The 25,723-nt window shown below is 39.4% G+C and overlaps 1 protein-coding gene across 8 annotated transcripts in view; it reads right to left on the bottom strand.

The window, feature by feature from the left end:
* Nucleotides 1-6,527: 6,527 nt before the first annotated feature.
* Nucleotides 6,528-25,723, bottom strand: part of RIC8B (RIC8 guanine nucleotide exchange factor B) — a 123,456-nt gene continuing 104,260 nt past the window's right edge. Inside the window, exons 9-13 of one of the 8 annotated variants that reach the window (XR_001888392.1) lie at nucleotides 24,856-24,975; nucleotides 21,244-21,344; nucleotides 16,694-16,832; nucleotides 15,874-16,046; nucleotides 9,601-9,932 (exon numbers count right to left, since the gene is read on the bottom strand). Coding sequence is in view for 4 of the 8 variants with exons in the window: in XM_017888256.1 (XP_017743745.1) it covers nucleotides 9,821-9,932; nucleotides 24,856-24,975 (232 nt within the window). In the remaining 4 variants the exon portion in view is untranslated. Of the gene's footprint in view, nucleotides 9,933-10,259; nucleotides 15,055-15,873; nucleotides 16,047-16,693; nucleotides 16,833-21,243; nucleotides 21,345-24,818; nucleotides 24,976-25,723 lie in introns of those variants that run through there. The other 7 variants (XR_001888391.1, XR_001888393.1, XR_001888394.1 and 4 more) reach the window with 7 other exon arrangements.

Raw genomic sequence — 25,723 nt, 5'->3', positions numbered from 1 at the left:
CCCTCCTCTTCCTCCCCTCCCTCCCCTCCCCTCCCTTCCCTCTCCTCCCTTCCTTCCCTTCTCGCCAGCCTGCCAAATCAAAGAGAGTAGTTGTTTAGCACAGGTTTCTTAAGAATTGACTGTAAATCATCTCATAAGACAGTGTGATCTAGTAACTAAAAACATAATTTGAGGGTCATACAGATGACTATGAAATCCCTGCTCTGCCAACTCTAGCTCGCTTACTTTGAACAAGTGATTTTATCTCTATGAACCTCAATTTCTTATCAGTTACAAGGTCCTTACCTATCCATGGAAGTATTGAGATAATGCATGTAGTAATTACATACATCTTCTTTCCTGAGAGTCTGTCTATCTCCTGCTTTGCACTGGAGAAAGCAACACTTTTTACACTTAAAAAAAAGTGTAAGGTGTAACAGGCTGCAGATGTAGCAGGGGTAATGAAAAGGAAGGCTGGACTTTACAAATAAAATATAAATGAGGATCTCTAAGATCTAACTTTGAAAGAAGATTCTCCAGAGGATGGAGTTGCTAATATAGTACTGAGACCTCTGTTCTCCTGAGTTCTACCTTCAGCATGCTCTCACAGTTCAGTTCCTACTGTTATGGCTTTGTTTGATGATGATGATGATGATGATGAAGATGATGATAACGATGATGGTTATGATGATAGCAAGCATTTTTGTGCAAGCTTAGAAAAAACTCCAGGCTGTTTTGTACCAGTTAGAAAAAACTCCCCTTCCACAGCTCTCCTAAACATGGTTGAGACTGGTGAGAACTTAAAAAAAAAAAAAAAAAAAACTTACTAAAAAATAAGGGATTGGGAGGCTGAGGCAGGAGGATTGCTTGAGCACAGGAGTTCGAGACCAGCCTGGGCAACATAGGGAGGCCTTGTTTCTACAAACAAAATTAAAAAATAAAAAATAAAAAAAAAAGGAAAGCAAAGTGGAAACACAGGAAGTGTAAGAAGCCTGAAACTCTGGCTTCAGTTTTCTGACCCTCCTGGAGCTGGATTGCTCCCAGGTACTGTCCAATTTCACACAATATTTGTGATATTTATGCTCTGTGTCTAGCTCAGTATGTGATCGGTTTTTCTGAGACTCAAGTATACAGTCAGGCAGCCCTTAACAAGAGGGAAGCGTTCTAAGAAGCTTATCATTAGGTGATTTCGTCATTGTACGAACATCACAGAGTGTACTCACACAAACCTGGATGGTCTAGCCTGCTACACACCTAGGCTAGATGGCATAGACTGTTCCTTCTAGAACACAAACCTGTACAGCATGTGACTGTACTGAATACTGTAGGCAACTGTAACAACGGGAGAGATTTGTGTATCTAAACACGGCTAAGCATAGAAAAGGCACAAAGTACAGTATAAAAGATAAAAGATGGTCCACCTGTACAGGGCACTTCCTACGAATTGAGCTTGCAGGACTGGAAGTTGCTGTGGGTGAGTCAGTGGGTGAGTGGTGAGTGAATGGAAGGCGTCGGACGGCACTGCACACTCCTGTAAGCTTTGTGAACATTGTACTCTTAGGCTACACTAAATTGATTAAAAAATGTTTTCTTTTTTCAAGAATAAATTAACCTTAGCTTACTGTAACTTACTTTATAAAAAATTTTAACTTTGTGACTCTTGTAATAACACTTAGCTTAAAACATAAATAACGTTGTACAGCTGTACAAAATATTTTCCTTTATGTTCTTATTCTGTAAGCTTTTCCTATTTTAAATTTTTTCTTTTTTCTTTTTTCTTTTTTTTTTACTTTTAAAAACTTTTTTTGTGGCCGGGCACAGTGGCTCAGGCCTGTAATCCTAGCACTTTGGGAGGCCGAGGCAGACAGATCACGAGGTCAGGAGTTCAAGACCAACCTGGCCAATACGGTGAAACTCCGTCTCTACTAAAAATACAAAAATTAGCCAGGCATGGTGGTGTGCACCTGTAGTGCCAGCTGCTCAGGAGGCTGAGGCAGGAGAATCACTTGAACCTGGGAGGCAGAGGTTGCAGTGAGCCGAGATTGTGCCACTACACTCCAGCCTGGCAACATAGTGAGACCCTGTCTCCACAAAATATTTTTTAAAAATTAGCCAGGCATGGTGGCACACACCTGTGGTCCCAGCTACCCAGGAGGCTGAGGTGGGAGGTCTTGAACTATGTTGGTCTTGAACTCCTGGCCTCAAGCAATCCTCCTTCCTTGGCCTCTCAAAGTATTGGGATTACAGGTGTGAGACACTGCACCCAGCCTTCTGTACATAATTAAGTGTGATACTTGTATAGGCCTGGCAGCACAGTAGGTTTGTTTACACCAGCAGCATCACAAGCACGTGAGTAATGCATTGTGCCACGATGATACGATGGCTGTAATGTCCCTAGGCTGCAGGAATTTTTCAGCTCCATTATAATCTCATAGGGCCATGGGCATATGTGCTGCCCGTTGTTAACTGAAATATCATTATGTGGTTTATGACTGCACTTTAAAATAAATGAACCACTACCCAGCCTACTGCTTATCAGTTAATTCTCATTTATTTAATTGCCTTCTTCAACTCTAGGTTTATTTATTTTTAGTTCTTGCTTATTTGCTCTGCTCTTTTCTTAGAGCTGAAGTCTATGATAATTAATCATGGTTTCGTAGACGTTTTCTTTGGCTCCCTGTTTTTTGGTTTGTTTTGGCCTCTGTTTTTCATGCGAGAGGATTTCCTCAAAGGTCTAGACCCTGTGGACTGTCCCTCCACATGGACGAGTGAGACACAGAAAACCTGATTGGGAGCTCTGTGTGAGCCGATGGTGTCTTCTCCAAGGCCTGCGTGATGTGGACTCATTCTGTCTCTCTGACCTCATCTCCTGTCTCCTTCTCCCTTTCTTCTTGTGTTGCAGCTGCACTGGCCACCCTGCCATTCCCGTCATATCCGGATTATTGCTGCCTCAGGGCCTTTGCACTTGCCGTGTCCTCTGTCTGGAGAGCACATCCCTTAAGTGTTCACTTGGCTTTTTTCCTCCCACTTCTTTCAGATCTCGGCTCAAAAAGCGATTTATCAGAGAGGCTTCCCCTGATGACCTTTGTAAAATTTCCACCTGGGCCTTACTCTGCTTTTGTTTCCAATGGACTTATCATCACTTGATGTGACAGTACGGTATGCTGTTTAGATTTATTTGTTGTCTTTCTCCAGAAGAATAAAAGCTCTGTGAGGTTGGGGTCTTTGTTTTGTTCGCAATTGTGTCTTTTGCACCTGCTGCAGTGCTTGGGATATTAGCACTCAGTGTGTATTTGTTGAATGAATGAATGAATGGTGGCTTCAGTGACTGTGAAAAGGCTAGGATCTGGGCATTTCATTGGAGGATTCCTAATATTCAGTCTCTGTATCTCTTCTTTTGGGTCAGTTTTCTCAGCTAGAAGAGTCCTGGCTGCCAGTGTTCTTAGAGCTGACTAGGGAAGGAGGCTGAAGATCCAGTGCTTCAATGTAAGGTCTCTTACCAGATTCTTTTGTTTTCAGTAAGGTACCCCTGTCTTCTTCTATGCCTGAGTCTGGAGGTCTAGAGCCTTTTGAATTAACTTCCTCAGGGAAACTCCTGGCTTATGCTGGGGAGGTGGATTAGGAGTCACCTGGTTGTATGCACATGCTTGCGAGTGTGTGTGGAAGGGGCCGGTGGGAGTGTGGAATTTGCCTATTTTTAAAGCCCACTCACACCCTTATTTGCAGATGTTACTGTATCTCTGATTCCTAAGCCATTCTGGGGTTCTGCAGCGTATGTTACAGTGACTGCTGGTAAATGTGTAATTGGCTCTCCAGGGGAATACAAGCTCTAATTTGTGGTGTTTGCTGATTCACATGGTGTCAACATTACCACCACAGTTGACTTCAAGTTACCATCATGACATCACTGAGCATGGATTTTATAAATCCCTTTATCTCCTCCAGTAATAAGACTCAGGTCTCAGCTGTGACTGAGACCCCACTCCATTCTTTCCACAGCTTGGTTGTTCATCTCCTCTTTTCTTTACAAAAGATGCATGTTCTTCCATTACTAAGCAAGTTCATTTTGAGTTTCTGATACTTGTTACTAAGAGTTATGTTTTTTAAATTATGAGAATTTCTTTTTCTAAAGCCTGAACTTTCCAGGGTCTCCTTTGGCATAATAGTGGCTTATCATGTTTTAACTGAGAAAATACAGATGGGCAAAAGGATACTAAGAATGCAGTAGTAACTTATACAAATGAGCTTTTATCATGTCAATATGTAGATATAAAGTATTTGTACAATAGGAGTCCTTGCATGTCCAAGGCATTATTTGGTATATAAATGATGCTTAGTGACCATATACATTTGCAGACTCCTTGAAATAACTCTTAGCCCCACTCTCCTGCTCCCAAACCCAGAGTTGTTTAGTTCACAGGTTGGGAACCAATGGTTCAGATGATCTTTTCTCTGAACATTCTCATTCCCATGAGTTAAATGAGCTCTTTCTTGCCTTTCTCCAAGATCTAAGTGTGTTTCTTTTATCTTTGAAATATTCTTGAATCCATTCCCTTCTTTACATCTACTGCCAGTGTTCCAGTCCAGGCCCTACTTGCCCCTCCCATGTAGAGGCAACAGCTTTCTGTCTGGTCTCTTCTGTCTGTCCCTTCACCAATCCATTCTCTATATGGCAGCCCGAGTGCTCTTCCTGGTGGGGTCCTTTTCATGTCTGAAAGGCTGCTGCTCATGTGTCCAGCCATGAGGCATGGGATAGCTGTTTCCATCACACTCAACAACTTGTGTTCTGTAAACCTTTTGCCCAGGAGCTTGGGTTTGACCCAGTTCTTTGGTAGCAACAGCCTTTTTCTAGTAGGTGGAAAACGTGTATGTTACCTACAGAACTTTTTTACTCACCCCTGCGATCCTCCTGGCCAGCATTAGCCACACCTCATCCCGGCATCCTGTAACACTTAGTACAGGCTTTGGTTCTGGACTTCTTACACTGTGGGCACTTAGGGGACAGGACCTTTCAGTTATGTTTGTACACCCCAGCACACTGACGAGTACCCGGGATGTAGTCAATGCTCAATCAGTGTTAATTGAACAAATTGATATGGATTGGTGTGCTGGGGAGTATAGGTTTGAGACTAGTTCCCAAATGGGAGCTAGATAAGAAATGTGTGAGATATGGAAATGAAGTAAGAAAAATGTGTTGTTTTCCCGATTCTGTTTTTCCCATAGTATTTATATGGTCCCATAGTATGCATAGTATGTATATGGACTCTGGCATCAGGCTTGAGTTCAAATTTTGCTATGTGTATCAACTGATAAGCAAACAGAGAGGACTGTGTGCTTGCACACAGTGCTTAACACCTTTATGTCTGAAAAGTGGATGGAAGCTATTATAACAGTGCTTCCTTCTCAAGATTGTTATGAAGTTAGACTGTGCATATTAGTGCATGTTAGTGCACAGTCTAACTTCAAGTGTGTAGCACAGTGATTGCTCAACAAATATTTGCAGCTGTTATTGTGAAGTTCAGTGCAGAAAAGGTAGAGGTCTCTGAGATCTGGATGTCGCTGCAGGGTTGGGCTTACGATCTTCACTGTGCTGCACTAAAAGAAAATGCAAATCTGACTCCAGAAGCCTTGGAGAATAATTTTGATCTTTTCTCTTAGAACAGCCTTTCTCAACCAGGGTTCATCTGGACCACAGAACACAGAAAGCGACTGGAGTGACTATTTTCTCAGTTCTCAGAATGTTACATCACTTACACCGTTCCAGATGCACGGGAGAGTATGTTCATTGTCTACAATTCAGGGCACGTAGGCTTCACTATCTCCAGTCCCCTCCGCTTTAAGAAAGGTTGCTCTGATACTCTTTGATGTTTCTTAGACCTGGTGCAGAGACTCAACACAGTGCATCAGAGTCACATCACTTTAAAGTCTTCTCTAGAAACCTCTCCCTCTTCTTAAACCTTCTCATAGTTGCTACAAATACCTCCCTTCCTCACCCGTAATTTGTTCCTTGAACAGTTTGTTCTCCATATTGTGCTTATCACACAACTATTGACACGTGTTACCCTGCTTTTCCTGAGAGTCACACATCACTCCCCATCCCTGTGTGTTCTCCACTTCTGGAACTGCAGTGAGTATCTCCAAAAAAATTAATGCCAATAACTGACTAAACACTAAACATGGTTGATGTCTTTTTTTTTAATGCACTTTTCTAAGTCACCTGGCACCCTTGCTCCCTTCAAATAACTCTTCTTGACAAAAACTAGTTATCTGGGCACTTACTTTCGCTGTTCTGACTTGTGCTGCTGAGGCTTCCATGAGACTGGTGCTGTGTGGCAGAGCAAGTCTGCTCCTCCTGGTGCCGCCCCTAGTTCCTGCTGCTTTTCAGCACTAACAACTCACGCTGCCTTCTAGAAAGGCAGCAGGCACCACCTTTTTAAATTTTTTTTTTTGATGGGCGTGGTGGTCATGATGTCTTCTGTTAGAAAGAATATTGGGAAGGAAACTAGCAGTGTCTGCCACAATTCACATAATGGAATATCATATAGCCATTACTTTTTGAAGAATATTTATTGACATGGGAAAATGCTCACAATATGTTAAAGAAAGCAGGATACAAATCTGTAAATACAGCATGATCCCAATCTTGTAGTAAAATAAATTATATATGCATAGAAAAAATACAGGAAGGAAATACACTAAAACATTAACAGTGATGATCTCAGTTTGGTGGGATTTGGGGTAAATTATTAATTTTCTGCATTTTCCAAACTTTACACAATGAACATATATTACTTTTATAATCAGAGGGGAAGAGGTCAAGACAGGTGACACCTAGTCCTGGGAGGTGGCGAGACTGATGTGGCACTAAGGGGGTGTTTAGAGTCACTAGTACTGCCTCAGTCTGTGTCCTCATTTATTAAGGAGGGATAATAACACCTGCCCTGCCTGCCTCCCAGGACTACTGGGCATCTGAAAGGGTAACAATATCTGGTGATGGTTCCTCTGTAGCAGCAGCTCCAATGCTTTATTTTAGGACACACACCTCCGTACCCTGCTTCCAAGGTCAGGAGAGTTGTGGGCAGAGGGGCCAGTCTGCAGCCTTGGTCCCTGGCCTATCCTAACGGATTCCAGGTCATTGGAAATCCAGTGCTGACCATACAAGTTTCCCACTCATACTTCCATTCCAGGTCACTTCCCTGCTTAAAAACTTCTTTAAACTAGTTCTGTTGAAATAGTTATTGCTTAAAATGGCCTGAGAATGACCACCCTCCTCACCCCACTCTGTTCCCAGCATTTCAGAGCCCTAAGGAGGCACAGTGTGGGCCCAGGTGTGCTGTGGGGAAAAGGAAGGAGTGGTGCTGGGAATCAGGCCACCAGAGTTGGACTCTTCCTTGCTGTGACGTGGGGTAACTTTCACAAGCTTTCTGGAGAGGATCTTTCATATGCGATAAGGTGAGGTTACACGAGATAACATACATAAAAAGCCCAGCATGTAGTAAGCACTTAACAGATATTAGTTCTTTTTCCATGTGCCAGATGAAGACACTCATCTTCTTCCCCGCAAATTCTCTCTTTTCAAAAACAAAGCTTAGTGCCCAGTGCAGAGAAATGCAAAATGAAACAATTCACTGAAAGCAGAAGAGCACAGCTACTGGAACAGGACTGTTCAAACACTTACTCTGCATAAAGAAAGCTGGTAAGATGGCATTTCATTAAACACATCTTCATTTAGTTAAGCTGACATGCATGCCAAAGCTATTTGATTATAGAAATTATAAAATACTTTAAAATGCATTTGTAGAATGAAATAACAAAAATACTTGATTTTTTTCTAAACTTTTTTTCACTTAATCTAAAATTATGAATTGCCCATTTCTTTTGCTGTTGGTTAAAACCTGGGTCACTCACTCACCTCTCCCTCAGATATTTTGGATGAAATTCTAACATGTATTATCTTCTTCCTAGCCTTTTATAAAGCATTCTGGATTTAATTTCTTCTTTTAAAAAAACTCAGGGTCACCAATACGAGAATTAGTCTATGGGCCATATTGTTAATACACACATTTTCTGGGTCAACTAGAGTATCCTTTGGTAAGGAGATAGTCCCAGATTTGCTCCGTCTTGAAGTTTTATTCTTCTCATCTCACTATCTAGTTTTCAGTTGGCCTTTCTCTTCTTTCAGTATGCCTGCCTTCAATCTAGCAGCCTCTTTCTTTGACATTTTTTGTGAGCTTGAAAGCCAGCTAATAAAACATGTTGGAAGCATATGCAAATTTCAGTTCAGAGTCTAAGAGTGATATTCGTGAAGATCTCTCCCATAAGTAAGTCGCAAGAAGCTTTGTGACATCTCTTCTGGCAGCTGAAAGGCCTTTTACAACTCAATTCCCGAGTTTTTTGCTTTGCCAGAGAGGTAACTTATGGTAAATGACCTTTTCGTAATACTCCATGTACTTTACCTGTCCTTAAAAAGGCTATTAGAAGTGGGACAATGGATGTAAAAGCACTTTAAAAAGCATAAACTGTGAAATAGTATTGTTTAGCCCATGTATCTATAAAGAAACACACACAGATGGCCAAATTGAATCAACCCCAATGTTTTATTTAAAGTTTTAAAAGGCAGTGGTTAAGCACATTATGTATATATGTATATATATGAATGTATGTACGTGTGTATATACATACATATATATACAGGAAACCAACCCCTTTTCAACTTTAGCCGCTGATGAGCTAGGCCCACTGTCTAGTGCATGACTCACTTTCTACTTCTCCATAGGACCAATTCTAAAAGTAAAAATAAACAGCCTTTATCAGTTTAACAGTAACTAATTGTGTTTCTTTTTTTAAATAAATAAAGTTACTATTAAACTGATCACATATGGTAGAAACGTAGAACACACACACACACCAGCACACACACAGTTCCCAATTTAAAACGTGATGTATGAATGACCTATATGTACAAATGGGTGCTGCTGACTCCCCCACCCCAAGCAGAGGCCACGAAAGAACTTCCATTACTCAGGGAGTCCCCATTCTCTCTGCTGGGATGGAGGATGTGTGTGTTCCTGGCACCCCGGGTTAGGCCTCAGAATGCACACTCCCCATGCACTGATACAGATGGTGGTTCAGTTCTATGGTACTAGTGTTCAGGTACATTAGGGAATAAATAGGCATTTGTAGCTGCCTGAGAACTAAACCATCATTTATAACTCTTCATAGGGAGACATGTATTCTGGGTTTAGCTAAGTGACATACAAACTTTTAGAGTATAATCAGTTTGTAAGTCTGAGGCTGTGTGTGTGTTTCCATATATTTATACAAAACTGATATGAAGAATGGGGCTAGGTTTATGGAGCAGCTGCTAGGCTTCCATTTGGTGAGTTCTGATCTAAGAAGTCGCTCGCCCAAGGCTTTATTTACCAGCTCATTCTGTTTCTCATGTGCCTCTGGCTGCTGGAGAGATTCAGAAGGGGCCACTCACACAAGTGAGGGGAAGGACATGGCTAAATCTTCTGCTAAGAATCTTGGCAAAAAGAATTGCCAGATTCACCCAGGGCCGCTTTGTAGAATAAAATCCTTCAATTCCATCCTGATGAAATGGATTTTTTTTTCTGCTTCTAGCCCCTGTAACCCTGTCTAACTGCAGCTCTGTATGAATGCCTCAATATCGCAAAAAACACAGGGTCACCTCTTAAATATGCTGGATTCTCAATGAGTAAACCAGTTAATGTGTTTCTAGCCAAAGCAAGGGCATAAATGTTTTAGAGAAAAGATTCCCCTGGAGCTACAGAGAAAAGATGCTGATAAAGCAATATTGAGAGTTGAGCAGGTGATGCTTTTAGTCTGTGTCAGAGCTGGTCTCTTCGATGACAGAATACTGGTTGAGTGCTTCCTCCAAAGGCGTTATTGTCCCATCAGGTTTTAGTCCCATTGGTTTAAGCAACTCCTCTCTAGAAAAAGAGATAAAAGAGAGAGAGAAAAAAAGTATTCACCAGCATCACACACACACCCCTCCCCCCCCGCCCAAATCCACAACCTTTTTAAAAGAAAAGTGCTTTAAAACCAAAGTATTTTTCCCCTGAGCTCATCTTTCTGTGTGTTTTGGTATAGGAAAGATGAAGGGGAAACGGAAAGAAGAGGAGATAAAAGACTTCATTCACACAGGCCCCCAAACCTACTAAGCCAATTAAAGTATGAAAAAGTCAAGGTCTAAAATGGGCTCAGGACAAGGAGCAGGTCTCTTCTGTTTTGAATTAACTTTTCTTTTTTTTCCGTTTGTGGATTGGTTTTGTTTTAGAGAAGTTGAAGCTACCAAAATTTCACCTGCCCCAGTGGTTGGAGCATACAATTAAATGGCTGATTTGATATGCATACACTTCATTCAATGGAATAAATCTATCGGTTTTGATTTTGCCTCTATCTCTAAGTGATATGTAAGTATTTGTTGATTCATTTCAAATTAGTTGGCCTTCCCCAACTCTCTCCCCGACTTTTCTTTCCTTCTCTCTCTCTCTTTCACTCTTTCTTTCCTCCTCCTCCTCCTTTTTAAAAAACACCATTGCTTTTGTTTGTGGCAGTTTAATTATGGGATTGACAGCCATTTTAATCTCTTCAAAGCTCCCCAATGGCCGCTTTTCAGCTAATCCAATTATATCTACTCCACAAGTTACAGCCTCATCTAAAGATGATTAATTATTGATTAAGCCAATCAAAAAGCATTAGGAAAGATTTATTTAATCTTTTCATAGGCTCTTATTTATTACATGGAGATTATGGTGAATGTACCTGTTGAGTTGCTAACTCCAGTCCTCCCATCCCTAAAAAGGTCAGCAGTGTACTTAGGAGTGGCCTTGAAGAGTCCCTATGAACTGCTTAAAACTTATTTATCACAGAAATGGGCATCACCCCCCAAAAACATGTCCATAACCAAAAACCCACATGGCAGCAGCTATAATGTTGCTGAGATTTGCATAAAAGGGAAATGACTCCCTCCTCACAGTTGTCCCTTAGGCCAGCAGAAAGCAGGGCTCCCTCCTGGGAAGGGGCAGTCACACAGTAGTGTAACGGTGTTACAGACACAGTGAAGCCTCCTGGGGAAGAGTGAGAACAGCTCAGTGGTCAATGGATAAGAAAAAAGGAGCCTAATGAAGAGCTCTGGCTAGCTCCAGTAGACAACTTCGAAGTGTTTGAAAACTTTGTTTGAGAAATGTGAACGTCTGACAGGCTAAGTTGAGGCTCCTGAACATTATGAGGGAGGAAATGTGTTTCCCAATCCAAGAAATGAGGTCAGAATCATAGAACTTAAAATTGGAAGGGGTCTTAGAGATCATTAAGTCCAACCCCCTTCTTTCATAAAGGAGACTGAATGACTCATCCAAGGTCACGTATCTAGTTGTAGAGCTGGACCTGGGACATGGGTCTCCTGAATCCCAGTCCAGTGATCTTTGCAGCCCACCGCATCTGGATTAATTGCCCTAACTGCAGTGGAGGAGCACACTGAGTTCATGTCTTCAACACCTGTTCAATGACTATGTGACAGGAACTATGTCATATACTGGGAAGAAAGGAAGACCAGGTACAGCTGCCGCCTTTGAGGAGCAAATATATGCAAAAGTCATTTCGAGCAGAATGAGGTAAATGCTGTAAGAGAATTATGAACAAAGAAGTGTGGCAGCTCCTGAGATGAAGCACTGACCAGGCTGCCTGGGGAGGGCACTGCCAAATGAGGTGTCAGTGAGTGGCCCTGTACTAGGCAGACGGGCACAGAGTGTTTCAGATAAAGGAGACTGTAAAGAGCTCTGAATGGTCCCACTGACGTGTGTGATGCGGTATCTTTTAGACCTTTTTGGATTGTGTCAGCTCATCTTTTGTATCTCTGGGGTCTCATGAAGCCAGGAAAAGGCCCAGTGTTTGGGGAATGGTGAGGTTCAATGAAGGAGGGGCAGGAGGTAAGCCTGCAAGGGTAGTTTGGGATGCAATAGTCAAAAATGTCTTAAATGCCAAAATAAGGAGCTTAGATTTCACTCTGTAGAGAGTGTTTGATTATGTTTGTTTTATAAGAAAGTATCTCTGGCAGCAGCATAATAGACACTTTGGAATTAGTGGCAGATAGACAAGTCATTGGGGGAGTCATCATAATAGTGTGTGGGGGAGGAGACAGAGAGCTGGATTAAGTCTGAGGTTGTGGGAAGAAAAGGCAACATTTCTGAGGTAGATCTCACCACTCACTGGGAGGAAAAGGGGTTGGAGAAGGAGAGTAGTAAGTAGAGAGTTCCTGTTGTTTCAGCTCAGATGACCAAGTGGATGGTGACTCTATTCAATGGGACCAGGACATAGCAGATGGAGATTTGGTGGGGAGATGCTGATATATTTTAGGACCTGAAGAGCTTGAGGTGCCTACATGACAACCAGGTAGAAATGTTCAGTGGAGAGCTAGAAACAATGTTTCCATTAAAACTTCTCTCTAGCACTGACATAAATCATATCTCTATATTTTAAATAAATTCCTGGTTCTAACTGATTGTGCTAAAGGACTTTGTGATGTTGGATACTACATATTAACAACTGATGCAAAAGGAGAAGAGGGAGAACCTGCTGGGAATGAAACACTGAGGGTCTGAAGGGGTTGGTAAACTCAGGTGTGGGGTAGGGACCGAAGGGTAGGGATAGGTAAAAGTAGGACGGCAGATGGGACTGGAGAGATTCTATCGAGTGATAAACTGCTGGGTGGATATACCATCACTCCTGAGACTAACGCTACTGCATCTCTTTGATAAAAAGATGATTCTGGGGCTAGCTACTAACTTGTATGAAGTATCTAGCACTTTCACATCTAAACCCAGGAAGAATATTTTCAAGTAAGTCTATCAGCTTTATCCCTGCTCCCTAATCCAATTACGGAAATAATTAAAAACATTAAATTAGTTTTATGGCCAAATTATAGGATTTCATTATGAAACAATGGGCCCATATTTTAATTCTTACTTGTGAACTATTCTTCTCAAGCATTTACTTTCTGGGTGCTTTGTATCAACCCCCACTAAAATGGAAGCTTCTCTGAAGGTATGAAGTATTTTCTTCTCCACATAGCTCTACTCTCTGTAGGAAAGGCGTCAGTGAACAATGGCCATACAATCATGCACTGTGCAAATGAATTAACGCAGCAATGTGATGTCATGGAAAGAAAAAAAAGATCTGGAGTCAGGAAGTCTGTCTGAAGTCCTGATTCTCCTCCACTTACCAGCTGTGTGATCTTGGGCAAGCTTCCAACTCTCAGTTTCCCTACCAGTGAAATAGGGGTCGTGATAATCCTGGCTGCACCTACTGACTAGCGAAGATGTAAGTAGTGGTAGTAATAATAATAATAATGTAGACCAAAGACTTGTGAATTGTAAAGGACAAATGTTTGTTGTTATTATTGTGGTATAGTGAATAGCACATATGGGTTTTGGAGTCAGACGGATCTGTGCTCTAATTCTGGATCGATCAGTCACTAGCTTTAAGAACATGAACTCACTGAATTCCAATTTCCTTATCTGCAGAATTAGGACAGGAACACGTACCTCACACTAAGTTGTGATGAGGGCAAAAGGCTACTATACATACAAAGTGTGTAGTATAACATTAGGCTGGAATGTAGTTAGAACCCACAAATTGCCGTTCCTGTCCCTCAGGTGCTTACAGAAGGTTTTCCCATGCTAGTTAGGGATTAAGTGGGGGAAGAATATGCAGAGGCAAATAAAAGACATGGTCCCTGTCCTCAAGAAGCTTTTAGTCAGTTCAGAAGATAAAACACACACACATTAAACAATATTGAAAGAATTACAGAACAGCAGATCAACAAGCTTGAGATGATTAACAGGCAGAGCCCTGCTTTCTTTAAGCTTTAAAATTTGTCAGTATACCTTTACTGCATTTGAAATTGGTTTTAAAGGAGATTTCTTGTCCTGTCTGGGAGTAGGAGAGGATCATTTACAGATGTGTGACTGTTTGTTCTAATTGACCCCACGTTTATTTCTCATACCCCCATCCTAACTTTTCTCATCTTCTTCCTCTATCCTTCCAACTAGCGGCCCACAAATATCAAAATGAAATATTTGATACAGAGATTCACTCCTAAAAGGCTTGATAAATGACCTGGTTGGGTTTAATTTATAATCTTGGACTACTTCATTTGCAATCTGTTGTATCTAGATCAGCAAGATGTGGACAAAGAATGGGAAGCTTTAATGAACACCACAGAAATATTCCTTCACCAGTCATATGGACTATGCACATGTGGGAGGGACACAGGAGGAGACAGGGATGCTGACCACAGGCTCCTTGCAGTAGGTGGACTCAGAGGCCAGACTGTAATGGCAGTGATGGACATGGATTCACAGGGAGAAAGGCATCCCAGAAGCAGAAGAATTAGTCAAGCAGAGGCACAGAAGCAAGAGTTAGTTGTGTGCAGGGACTGGCAAGCAGGCTGGCTCGGCTGAGATAAAGGAAAAAAAATAACAAAACAAAACTCAAAAGAGATGAGGTATAAAAGAGGATTTGAATGGAGACCTTAAATCCTAGGCTGACAAGTCTGGACTTGAGTACAAAGGTATTCTTGTTTTCTATTTCAAGAGTGCCCTCTTACCCCCCACTTCTAAGGATATTAAAAATAACTGTCATTACAAAGCTGGAAAGCTATGAAATACTACTGCTCTGATATTTTAAAAAGAGAATGTCTATGCTTTACTCAATTTTCATATCCCTATGTGTCTAGCACAGTGCCTTGCAGATAGCAGATCCTCAATAAGTGTTTGTGAGTTAAATTTAGTTGTGCTTGATATTATCTTTCATTTTCCTGAAGAGAAAAGGTATGGTGTCTAACGGGACTCCTAATGACTAAACCATGAAGGAAAACGCTGAATCTCTGGGTACAGATTCACATTCATCACCAAGATTTACAGGGTTAGAAACAGGATTCACATTCCACAGGAAATTCTGTATAATGCTTTCCAGAGATTTCTTGTTCTCTACTAGACTGTGAGCAACTTGAGGGCAGAGTCCATGTCTTCTCAGGCTGTGATTTGCCAGTATCTAGTACAGAACACAGCACATGGCAGGCGCTCAGTAAACATGGCATAAGTGGAGACCATTTGTCAGGAATCATTCTCATGTTATTTTAACTGTAATTATTTTCCTGATGAATTAATATCATCAGGTATTCTGACAGTTCAGCAGAAGTCAAGCCCCCTTTTCACCAGACAGCCTGGAATTCCCAACCATTAACTGGTATAGACTAGGCTTCTTCCATATGGGGCATAGGAAGACCTAGATTCTGGTCTCAGATGTTCCACTGACTTGCGAGGTGTCCTTGGGCAGGTCACTAGCCTCTCTGGGCTTGAGTCTCCCCATCTATAAAGTGAGTGGTTGGACAAGATGATCTCCAATATTCTACACTAATTTCAAGAGGCTAAGTGTTGGGCTATAAAATAATTTTGATCTATTTAAAAAGCTGCTAGGTTTTTAAAGATACTCAAACTCATTATTACTAAGCCTTTGTTCCTAATGCAGATATTCTAAACCTAAGAGTCAAACACAGCATCCTACCAAACTGTCACAGACATACACCAAGACCAAAGCCCTTTCTGCAAGACTACCAGCATATCATTAAAATGATTACAAAGGGAAACCAATGCAATCGCAAGTGCTACAAAAAAGGATCCAAATTCAATCATGGCCCTCAATAAACAGGCCATTTCATAAAGAGTTACTGGTCCTAAATTATGAAGGTCCTATCTAAAAAGGATGGCTATGTGTCAGATATATGTATATCATGGCAAAACGGAGATACTGTATATTGAAATGTGTATCAGGATTAAGATATTCACATAGCAACAACTCCTTCATACTTACCTTCAATGCTACACACAGGCCTTAACACAAGTTAAGACTGCCCTCGTATCAAAAAGTACAGTGATGTCTACTGGATAAAGAGCCCATTCTAGGCACTGTGACAGTATCATGGCGGGCTTCTCATCTGATCAGGCATCTGGCCAGGGAAGAGATAAGCCTCCAAGAATGTTCAACTGGAACGAAACATCATTTAGAAATTTGATCTTACTAAACGATAAGGAACCATAATCTACAAGGGCTTGGCCAGGCAAGAGGACACAGATAAAGCACGTCCAAGAAAGGAAACCCTATTTTGCCCCAGCCTAACCCTTGGGACTGCTAATGGAAACCAAAAAAATAATTTCTTAAAGAGCTAGGGATGGGAGATACGGAATTTACACCATATTTAAAATATTCTGGTCTGTTTTTTTTCCAGATATATTTTAACATTTTCCTGAGCCACCGTTTCCCTATAAGTATGGTATACTCTGGGATGCCTGGGCTTATATGACTTCTCAGAACCTTAGAGAAGGTTCTGCTTTTTAGGGCTTCTGGTTCCTATACGACTCTTTCCCCCAAAAATGACAGTGCAAAATTGGGGTTCAGATACTAACATACCCAATCGCACATTATAGAATAGGTCAGACGTGTATGTGTATAAAACACCTTACTTGACCCAAAAGCAAGAGAATACTCTTGCCCACAGCACATGTTTTTGTGCAATACAAACAAAACATTCAATTCAAGTGTACTTGTTGAAAAACAGGACATAATTAAGCAGTTGGTAAAATGCATTCTTGTTTCCCACTTGCAGATCTCCCAAGAGTCCCTTCGAATTTACCTATACGAGTTTCAGCTTCCCGCTTGCCACTTAGCTTGATAACGACTCAAAAATCATTCCCTTGTTTTCAAGGGCTCTTCTTTCTTGTCTGCTCTGTGTACTACAGGGCAGTATTGACACATGGAATTAATGACAGGGTCTGTAATGAAACAACAGTCATGCAAACACCAGTCTGCTCTTTTGATAAAACAGCATGTTAGAGACCTATTCACCTCCCTCTAATTGAGTACTGCATAATAGTTCCGATCCTTTTATATAACATATTTTGTTCTATGATTAGAAAAGAAGAAAAGGGGGGGAAACATATGAGGCATTGCTTCCTTCAATCACCCCCTGATTAATTCTCTGTTTTTAATGAGGGTGGCTGCTATTTAGGCAGGTTCTGTTACATACTTGTTTTGTTGACTTCTGTACAATGTATAACAAAACCCAAGACTGGATAATTGGGAACCATTTCTTAGGCACAGGATTCCTGCTCTTAATGTAAGGTTGACTTGGAAAAAAGAATCCTGACATTTTAAATTAGCCATTTCATATTTAATTCCTTTTCACATTTGAAAGATGGGATGAGAAATTAGTACATAAATAAAGCATTTTAATTAACATAGAGCTTTTCAAAAAATGCCTGTTAAAATGGATGGAGCCTGTGATAGCCCTGAGAAGGAAGCTCTGTAGTTCTTTTTTAAAGTCTGGGAGTGCATCTTATATCAAGATTTCAGCATCACTGGAATAGTTCATAATCCACTGAAGTATAATGGGTTTCCCAATAACTTGTGATATTCTTATAAATGTTTTCACCTCTTTTTTTCCTCACAACAATAATATTATAACCTTTGGACTGGTTAACATGTTCAGTTAGATACTGTAAAAGTGTCCTTTAGGCTTGAACCCGGATCCTTCATCTTTCATCTAATGACTTCCCGGCGCTGACTGGTTGTACTGCTCTTTCACTAAGCCACTGACTCAGTAGGAATGAATGGTATGGTAGCTTTTCCATAGCAAATCTGAGGTCTAGGCTACATCTCTGAAAGGATTCAGAGATCCTTCCCTCAGCCCTCATCACTGTGCTTTGGGATTGGGTACAATTGGGAAAGTAAAATATGCAACATAAAAATATTGTTACCCAAGACAAATGGATATGGCCTACAGTCACCACATCACCATGTCTTTCCACTTTATAAAGGTAATTGGGAATTGTCTAAACCAGGGGTGTCCAATCTTTTGGCTTTCCCGGGTCATAATGGAAGAAGAACTGTCTTGGCCCACATAAAATACACTTAACACTAATGATGGCTGATGAGCTTTAAAAAATTGCAAAAACATCTCATAATGTTTTAAGAAAGTTTATTAACTTGTGTTGGGCTGCATTCAAAAGCGCCCTGGGTTGTGGGTTGAACAACTTTGGTAAACAGTCCCATAGGGAAGCCTTTTTTAAGTTAGGTTTTATTAATGTGATCACATGTATGAAAATTTGTCAGGAGAGCCATAATCATTCTCTTTTAAAAAACAATTTAAAAACCTTGTATTAACACAGAATCATAGAAATTTTACTTGTTTCCTTCATAAAGCTTTGCTTTGTTTTGTGTTTTAAAATATGAGCTATTTATTTAGCATTTGACCTGATACCTAACGAAGAGCTCAACTATGGAATGAAAAAGCAGTAATGCGTGTCCTCTAAATCTCAGTTCTCTTCTAAGGTAAATATGCTTATTATCTGTCTTTTGTGTTTTTCATTTATTTAAAATTTAGAATGTCTTACTTAAAAATAATCAGACAACTTTTGAGAGCTGTTGGTAATTTCTCACAATAGCACACAATCTGGAGTCTCAAGACTGAGAACTGGACTTGGGTTAGTCACTTAATCTTTGGTGCATTTAATCCTTAAAAAAATACCTGATGCTATTTAATTCACAGGGCTGCTTTAATAATCAATGGAGATAACGTATACGGAAGCATTTTTTAAACCTTAAAGCACTATATAAATATTAGCTTTTTTTTTTTTTTTTTTATCACTGTTCACATTTCTGTTAGATCACATGCAAAGCTTCTAAAATCTGCCACCCACCTCACAGTAAACAGCATGGTTAAGAAAATATAGAGAAAAAGAGATCAGGTATAGTACTAGAAGAATAAAGTTCAGTTTTATCTTTAAGTGGTTTAAAAAATTATTTCTTGGTCATTTATTTACAGAATTTTTCTACTCTGTTGTCCAAATTAACAAAATAAATATTAATAAGAGGTCAGCATGACAACTGACACTGTTGAATAAAGAGGTAGAAACAGAAGTTCTTAATGCTCTTCCCAATAAGGAAGACTTAAAAGTTAAAGAATGAGGAGAACTAAGAGCAAACAGCCAGTGGAGATGATTCTTATTTGATGTTCCTCTACTAGTCAAAACCCATTTCAGACAGTACTTTAACCAAGAGCTCAAAGTAGTTATTCCCACTACAGATCTAAAGAACAATGACTACAAATAGGCAACACAAAGGTAGCATGGCATCCTACTTAGAGGTGTCTAGCCACTGGAAAGGTCCTATGTAACCTAAGGATAGATAATATCAAGCTTTTCAAATTAATCCTCCCCTGACACCTTAAGGATATATTAATTTAGCTGGATCCAAGTCCTCTTAATTCAATTTCCAAGCAATCTTACAGTGTATTTTAATGAGGTAGAACAGTACTGTCTAATAAAAATATAATGTAAGCCACAATGTAAGCCAAATGTATGTACTCTTAAATGTTCTAGTAGCCACATTGAAAAAGAATAGGTAAAATTAATATTTTATTTAACCCAATCTATCAAAAATATTATCATTTCCATATGTAATCCATATTAAAAAAATAATGAGATATTTTCCTTTTTTTGTGCTAAGTCTCTGAAATCTAGTGAGTATTTTACAGTGATAGGACATCCCAACTTGGACTAACAACATTTCAAGTGCTCAATAGTCATATATAGCTGTGGTTACCAGATTGGACAGGGTAGATCTAAAGAATTTTCTGATGAAAACAAGATCTTTATATTTTCATATCTATAGTAGATCTTACAATGCTCTAAAAATTAGAACATGTTTATGAAATGTATCTGAAAAGCATTTCCTTGACTAACTTATCACAAAGGTAGGTGTAATCACAGTCGTTGATATTTTTGTAAGGAGAGTAAAATAACTTATTTATAAGAAAAAACTATGTATTTGTTATTTTTTGGTTATAAACTACCTATCTCAGCCTTAGTCAGTTTAAAATTAATCTTTTGATTAAAGGGAACTAATCTTATATCTAGTGCCTGCATTTATTTTAAAAGTCATGTTCCAAATAGTACACAATGACTGGCAAAAAAAAAAAAAGAAAAGAAAAGAAAACAAAACACTTATTAGCTAAGGAGTAAGAAAAGGAAGAAATGGTAGAATAATTATCTTTAGTTTATATAAATTTTAAAACATAGATTTTGATGGCAGAATATATAAGCAAAAAGGCAATGTATCTTGTTAGACAGTGATGGGATAAGGTTGAATAGATGATTAATTAGCTCTGGTTCCAATTTAGAAACTAAAGGGGATTAGAGAAGTCAAAACAAAACTGTAACCTGAAATATTATTTCCCTTGGTTAGTTTAAGCCAGTCAATGCTGTCTCCTCTTTTCTAGACGAGGCACCACTATTATACACAAGTTGTGTGCAATAGCTAAGGCAAATGAAATTGTATTAGGCACAGTGGGCTTGGTTTAACTACACAATTCCCATTCAGATCTCCTGCTTGAGTTGCAGGGGCTTATTTTTTCCGAAGTCAGGGAAGGAAAGAGGAGGTGAAAGGGCAGGCAAATTTCATCCGCTTTTCCATCTCTGCCCCCACATTAAAAATGTCAAATGAGGCTTTCTATAATTTCATGCCTCAGGCCTTAAATGTTTATATTTGATAAATATTACAATTATCATTCTATATTAAAGGAATTATGGACCCCAATATTTAAATAAGCCAGTCATGGCTCAAAGTACTTTATGGAATTCCTTTCTAGCCCTGAATTTTATGACATCTGGCCAAAAAATAGAACTGACAAAGTATACTTTAAAGTCTTAAACCATGTAAGTATTTTAAAGCTAAAAACTGCCCTTCAAATTTGGGGATCAGCTATTTTCATTATTTAATCATCACATACTGTGGAAACCATAGGATACAAGGCACTGTACTAGCTAGACATGATGGGATTTATAGGGTTCAGATTCTTTTCCAACTCTTTAGACCTCTAGGTGCACTGCCAATCCCCTTATCTACATCTATCACAAATATAATCCTTATACTAAAAAAAAAATCACTTGGAATACTCTTAAGTCAGTTGGTATTCAATGGGAAGAAAGTATCTGAGCACTAATCTCTCCAATATCTTTGGAGATCTAGCTGAGAGAAAGCTGCTAAGGTGGTGAGCTCTTTGAGGCAGCGGCTATGTCCAGCATGGAGGCAAAATAGAAATGTAATTTTAACTTTTACATTGGTGGTTTTATAATTTTGGTAGTGAATAACATCTATACCCTACACCAGGCTCAGTAACAGTACCTGGCATGACCAACCTTAGTCATCATCACTTTGGTAAGTGCTTTGGCACGGGCCACTGTTGCTAACCACCATCCTGGTGCAGGTCCTTCACATCTGCTCCCCTATGGATGGAAAAAAGGAAGTGTCTAGTGTCCATTCATTGGCCACATCACCTCCAACCCTATCCTTTACTCACATGCCTTTCAATTCAGGTGCAGGAGAAAACCATTTCATTTTCGAGAAAGAAAGTTAATCAGACAAAGCTATGGTACACTCTTAGCACAATAAAGACTTGGTTGAACGCAGAACGTCCTAGAGTGAAAGGGAGGGAACTAACCAATAGTACAATGCCGACAGGGTGATTAGGAAGTGTTCTGGCAAACACTCACTATAACAGACAAACACAGTAGCACAGTGGACAGAGCAAAGGTCTTGAGTTCTGGAAAATGAAGGTCTAGTCTCACTTTTTTTAAATGAAACTAGAAAGAGAATGTATGTGAAAGTGTTTTATAAACTGTTAAAAGGAAATGAATTATCATCAGTTATTAGCTTGGAAATGCTTTGGGCAATTCTTGGGTACTTGCTTTCCCCAATGATAAATCTGATAACATACTAATCAAATAATGATAAAACCACCTGAGCTCTTTAGAGGAAATAAGTAGTATGTGACTATCCAAGATTTATGAACAAGATTAAATTTCTCTCCACCTGGAATGAATGGTCATTTTTCCATTTTTCTGTTAAATACATCAAAATTCTAGGATCAGCACAAATGCTAGCTTTCTTGTGAAACAGTCCCTGAATCATCCAGACAGAATGAACTACTCCTTTTCCTGGGTGCTTACAGTTCAACATAGACCTCATTTGTCATTTTGCATTTTCTTCCTTCTACCGTTGTTGGTATTTTGACCTAGATTACAGTCATTTCTTCCCACTAGAATTTGAGTTTTTCCAAAATTGTGCAGAGAGCTGTCAGCATTCTGCCTCTGAATCTTTCCTCAGGCTTCCTAGCATGATGCCTTGGGGCACAGAGTAGGAAACTGCATTAGTAAATGTTCCCTGAATTTGTACGAGTTTAGTCTATTTTGGCTTTATGGCATCTTTTTTAGCCTCAAAAAAAAAAAAAAAAAAAAAAAAAGTGGAAAGAGAGAAGAAACTTAAGACTAATGAGGAATACAGCACAAAAGACATGTAAGACGCATAAAGAATGACTTCATTCTTTGCATTACTGCTTTGGAATGCCCACTGCTGATCTTTATACAGTTTTGTCATTGATTGTATTTAGTGAGAGCAAACGTTAGAAAGCACACAAAGGCAGACAATGTAAAACGCCCAACACACGTCATGCAAAAATTCTGTATGATTTGAACGATTCTCAAGGTTGCCTTTTGCTTCAACTTTAATGGCAAAATTGGTACCATCAAAGCCAACATAAGACATATTTGCTCTGCTTTAAACATGCAAAAATCAGTGTCACCTTCAGTTGGGCATCTGCTGGGTATTTCCGGATAAGTAGGTATCTTCTTTGAGGCATAGTTTAAATCAGGTGGCAGCTTGGGTATTTCAGACTTGACGTTTGTATATTTATTTGTTGGCAGCTTCTACAATATGTGGATTCCCCTGAGATTAAAAGGAGAAGGACCTAGCACCTTTGTTTTCTATGCCTGTGATAGAGATGCCTTATGAAATGATAGTGCCTCTATTAGTATGCCAAGTATCTGGATTATATTGTGTAGTCTTAGGCAGCTATTTCCTCTATCTTCCATTTCCCTATCTTGGAGTTTACTCATCCAGGGTAGATGGCCCAGTTAAATAGCATTTGTGTTAAGTTTAAAAACTTATGTTGTTGTGTTCTACTCAGGTCCTTGCTAACCCTTCCTCTCCAGTTTCTACCAGATGGACTCTGTTGGTTCTCTCTCTTTTTTTTTTTTTTGAGATGGAGTTTTGCTCTTGTGTGCCCAGACTGGAGTGCAATGGCACAATCTCGGTTCATGGCAACCTCTGCCTCCTGGGTTCAAGCAATTCTCCTGCCTCAGCCTCCTGGGTAGCTGGGATTACAGGCATGTGCCACCATGCCCAGCTAAATTTGTATTTTTAGTAGAGATAGGGTTTCTCCATGTTGGTCAGGCTGGTCTTGAACTCCAGGTGATCCACCTGCCTTGGCCTCCTAATGTGCTGGGATTACAGGCATAAGCCACTGCGCCCGGCCCAACTCTGTTGGTTCTTATCCTGTTGTTTTTATACCCCTGTGTTTCATTAGCTATATTAGCTCCTTCTGGAAGTGGCCAAGCACACATCTTATCTTTATATATTCATTTTGATCTTATTCTGCCTCCTATAGGTTTGCCCTATCAGTATCTTCTCTGTGACTATTAATCCCTTCTGGGAGGGAATATTTATGTTCTATACAAAGGTATGGAGAATGTAATTTGCAAACAGGCAACAATGTCTTTTGAAGACTGTGAGCATAGTTAGTTAGCTGTAAATTCTAACCTTCTTGAGAAAGGATGAAAATTTAAAAGGGCTAGCTGGAAGTTACTGAGTTCTAGTCCTATTAGCTTTGTAGATAATTAAGCTATTCACTCCTAAACAACTCCTACCACATTATCAGCATCATAATCTGCAGTGTGGATAAATATCCATCCTTGTCACACTCCCCATGCCAGTCTCTTGTTCTTGTCCATTTCTACCCTAAGCCTCTGCTGTGCCCTTAATCTCTGCTTGTTTCTGTGTTCCACCTTTCCCTTTCATGGTTGGCTTTCTGGCTTTTCCATTACAATGGCTCCTTCTTTTGACTGAGGGATACTAGTCTTTACATAGTTACTATGAAAAAGGAGATGGCCAGAAGAAATTCATCTTTAAGTGGCAGCTGCCACCAACACACAGAAGCATTCATTCAAGATGGCTTAAAGAAGATAGTAACTCAATGTATGACTAGAAAATAGAGTGATTCAGCCAAGTATGAAAGGAATTATTTTCTAATAACTCCTCCAAGATGACTAGTTGCTGATTAGTATATACTTGATTTAATTATTTTCAAAACTGGTTATTTTGAAGGGGAAGGAGGTGTGAAGCAAGAGGGGAAGGGGAGTTTTTTTTTTTTTTAAGAACTCCTAATTAGTACAAATCCCTGTTTTCAGAAAATCCTTCATTTGAGCTATTTCTTTTCACTTTTCTTATTGGGTGCATGACATTTTAGAATTCTTGGTTTCAGCAGCAACCCAAAAGGCATAATTGCAAACTTACACATCAAAAAATGAAAAAATAAAAGCATCATGATTTGAAACAAAACTAAAACAGGCTAAAACAAAAATACAAGCGGCAGCAAAATCACTGAAACTAACTCACAGCATCTTTTTGAAGACAGGGAGGTTAGTTGGTTAATTATTACAGTGCTCTGGTAGTTACTATCTTAGCTTTGAGAGTTTAAATGTTTAGGAATGCACATCCAGAAGCGGCACATGTAGAAAAACCGTGGTAGCCAAGAGCTATCTGAACTACTGCTGCCTGGGCCACCGTATTCCAATCAACATGGATTTCCAGAGTTGCTGTTCTATGGTAACTCTCAGTGAGAGAGACAAAGAAATAGACCATTTTTAGAAACCAAGCAAAAAATGGATGGGAATACAATACCTGGAAAGTTTATCAAGCATGTTGACAAGTTTCATGGCTTCATATTCTTTTTGTTCTTCTGTCATTTCATCTATGGGGTTTGGCATTGGTTCCTCTAAATGACCAGTGATAAGATTAATGCTATAAAAAGAAAAAAAAGTTATGCTGTATGTTTTAAAATTATGCTCTTTCTATACTTTTCTGGTCCAACTTTTAAGTGATAATAAGAAAGAGTATAATAGCCAAAAAATTGGCAATGATTTCAATTTTATGGTATAGAACTGATATAGGAATTTTAAAATGGACTTTTCCACTAATTTGCTTTGGGAAATGGGCTATACTTTTTTTAAAAAATGAAAACTGTCTTGCCACCTTTTTTTTTTTAAAGACATGGTTGCTTTTAAAATACAAAATTTGATTAGTGCCGTTAGGATAAATATCCGCGGATGCACAGCTTATTCATTAATCCTAAGGGGACACATGATTTCAGGGAAGAAGAAATGACGAAATCCATTTTGTGATACAGCATAAAACAAATATCAAAAAAATTGGAAAAATGATGACAGAGAGGCTACAATCTGGAAATGAAAGCATGCCAATTTATAATCTCAGGAAATTAGTCCATTAGTGAGACCACAGAGGGCAATGAGTGTTTAAATAATAAAAGATAAAGCAGAAGAACAATTTTAATTAGTTTGATCTGGCCTAGATAAAAAAAAGGGATGAAATCTAGCCTACCAAGAGACAGGTAAATCATCCTGGCTTTCTGGAAATAGATTTAATACAGTACTTAAAATGAATACTTTGCATAAATTTTGTATGAGGTTATAATACCAAACAAACTATTCTCTCAGAGAAAAGCCATACTTTTTTTTTTTTTTTTTTTTTT

The sequence above is a fragment of the Rhinopithecus bieti genome, unplaced genomic scaffold (genome assembly GCF_001698545.2).
Source record: "Rhinopithecus bieti isolate Rb0 unplaced genomic scaffold, ASM169854v2 scaffold_17930, whole genome shotgun sequence".
NCBI classification, from domain to species: Eukaryota; Metazoa; Chordata; class Mammalia; order Primates; family Cercopithecidae; genus Rhinopithecus; species Rhinopithecus bieti.
Note: the sequence above shows the minus strand (reverse complement) of the source record. Positions and strands in the feature narration are given on the sequence as shown.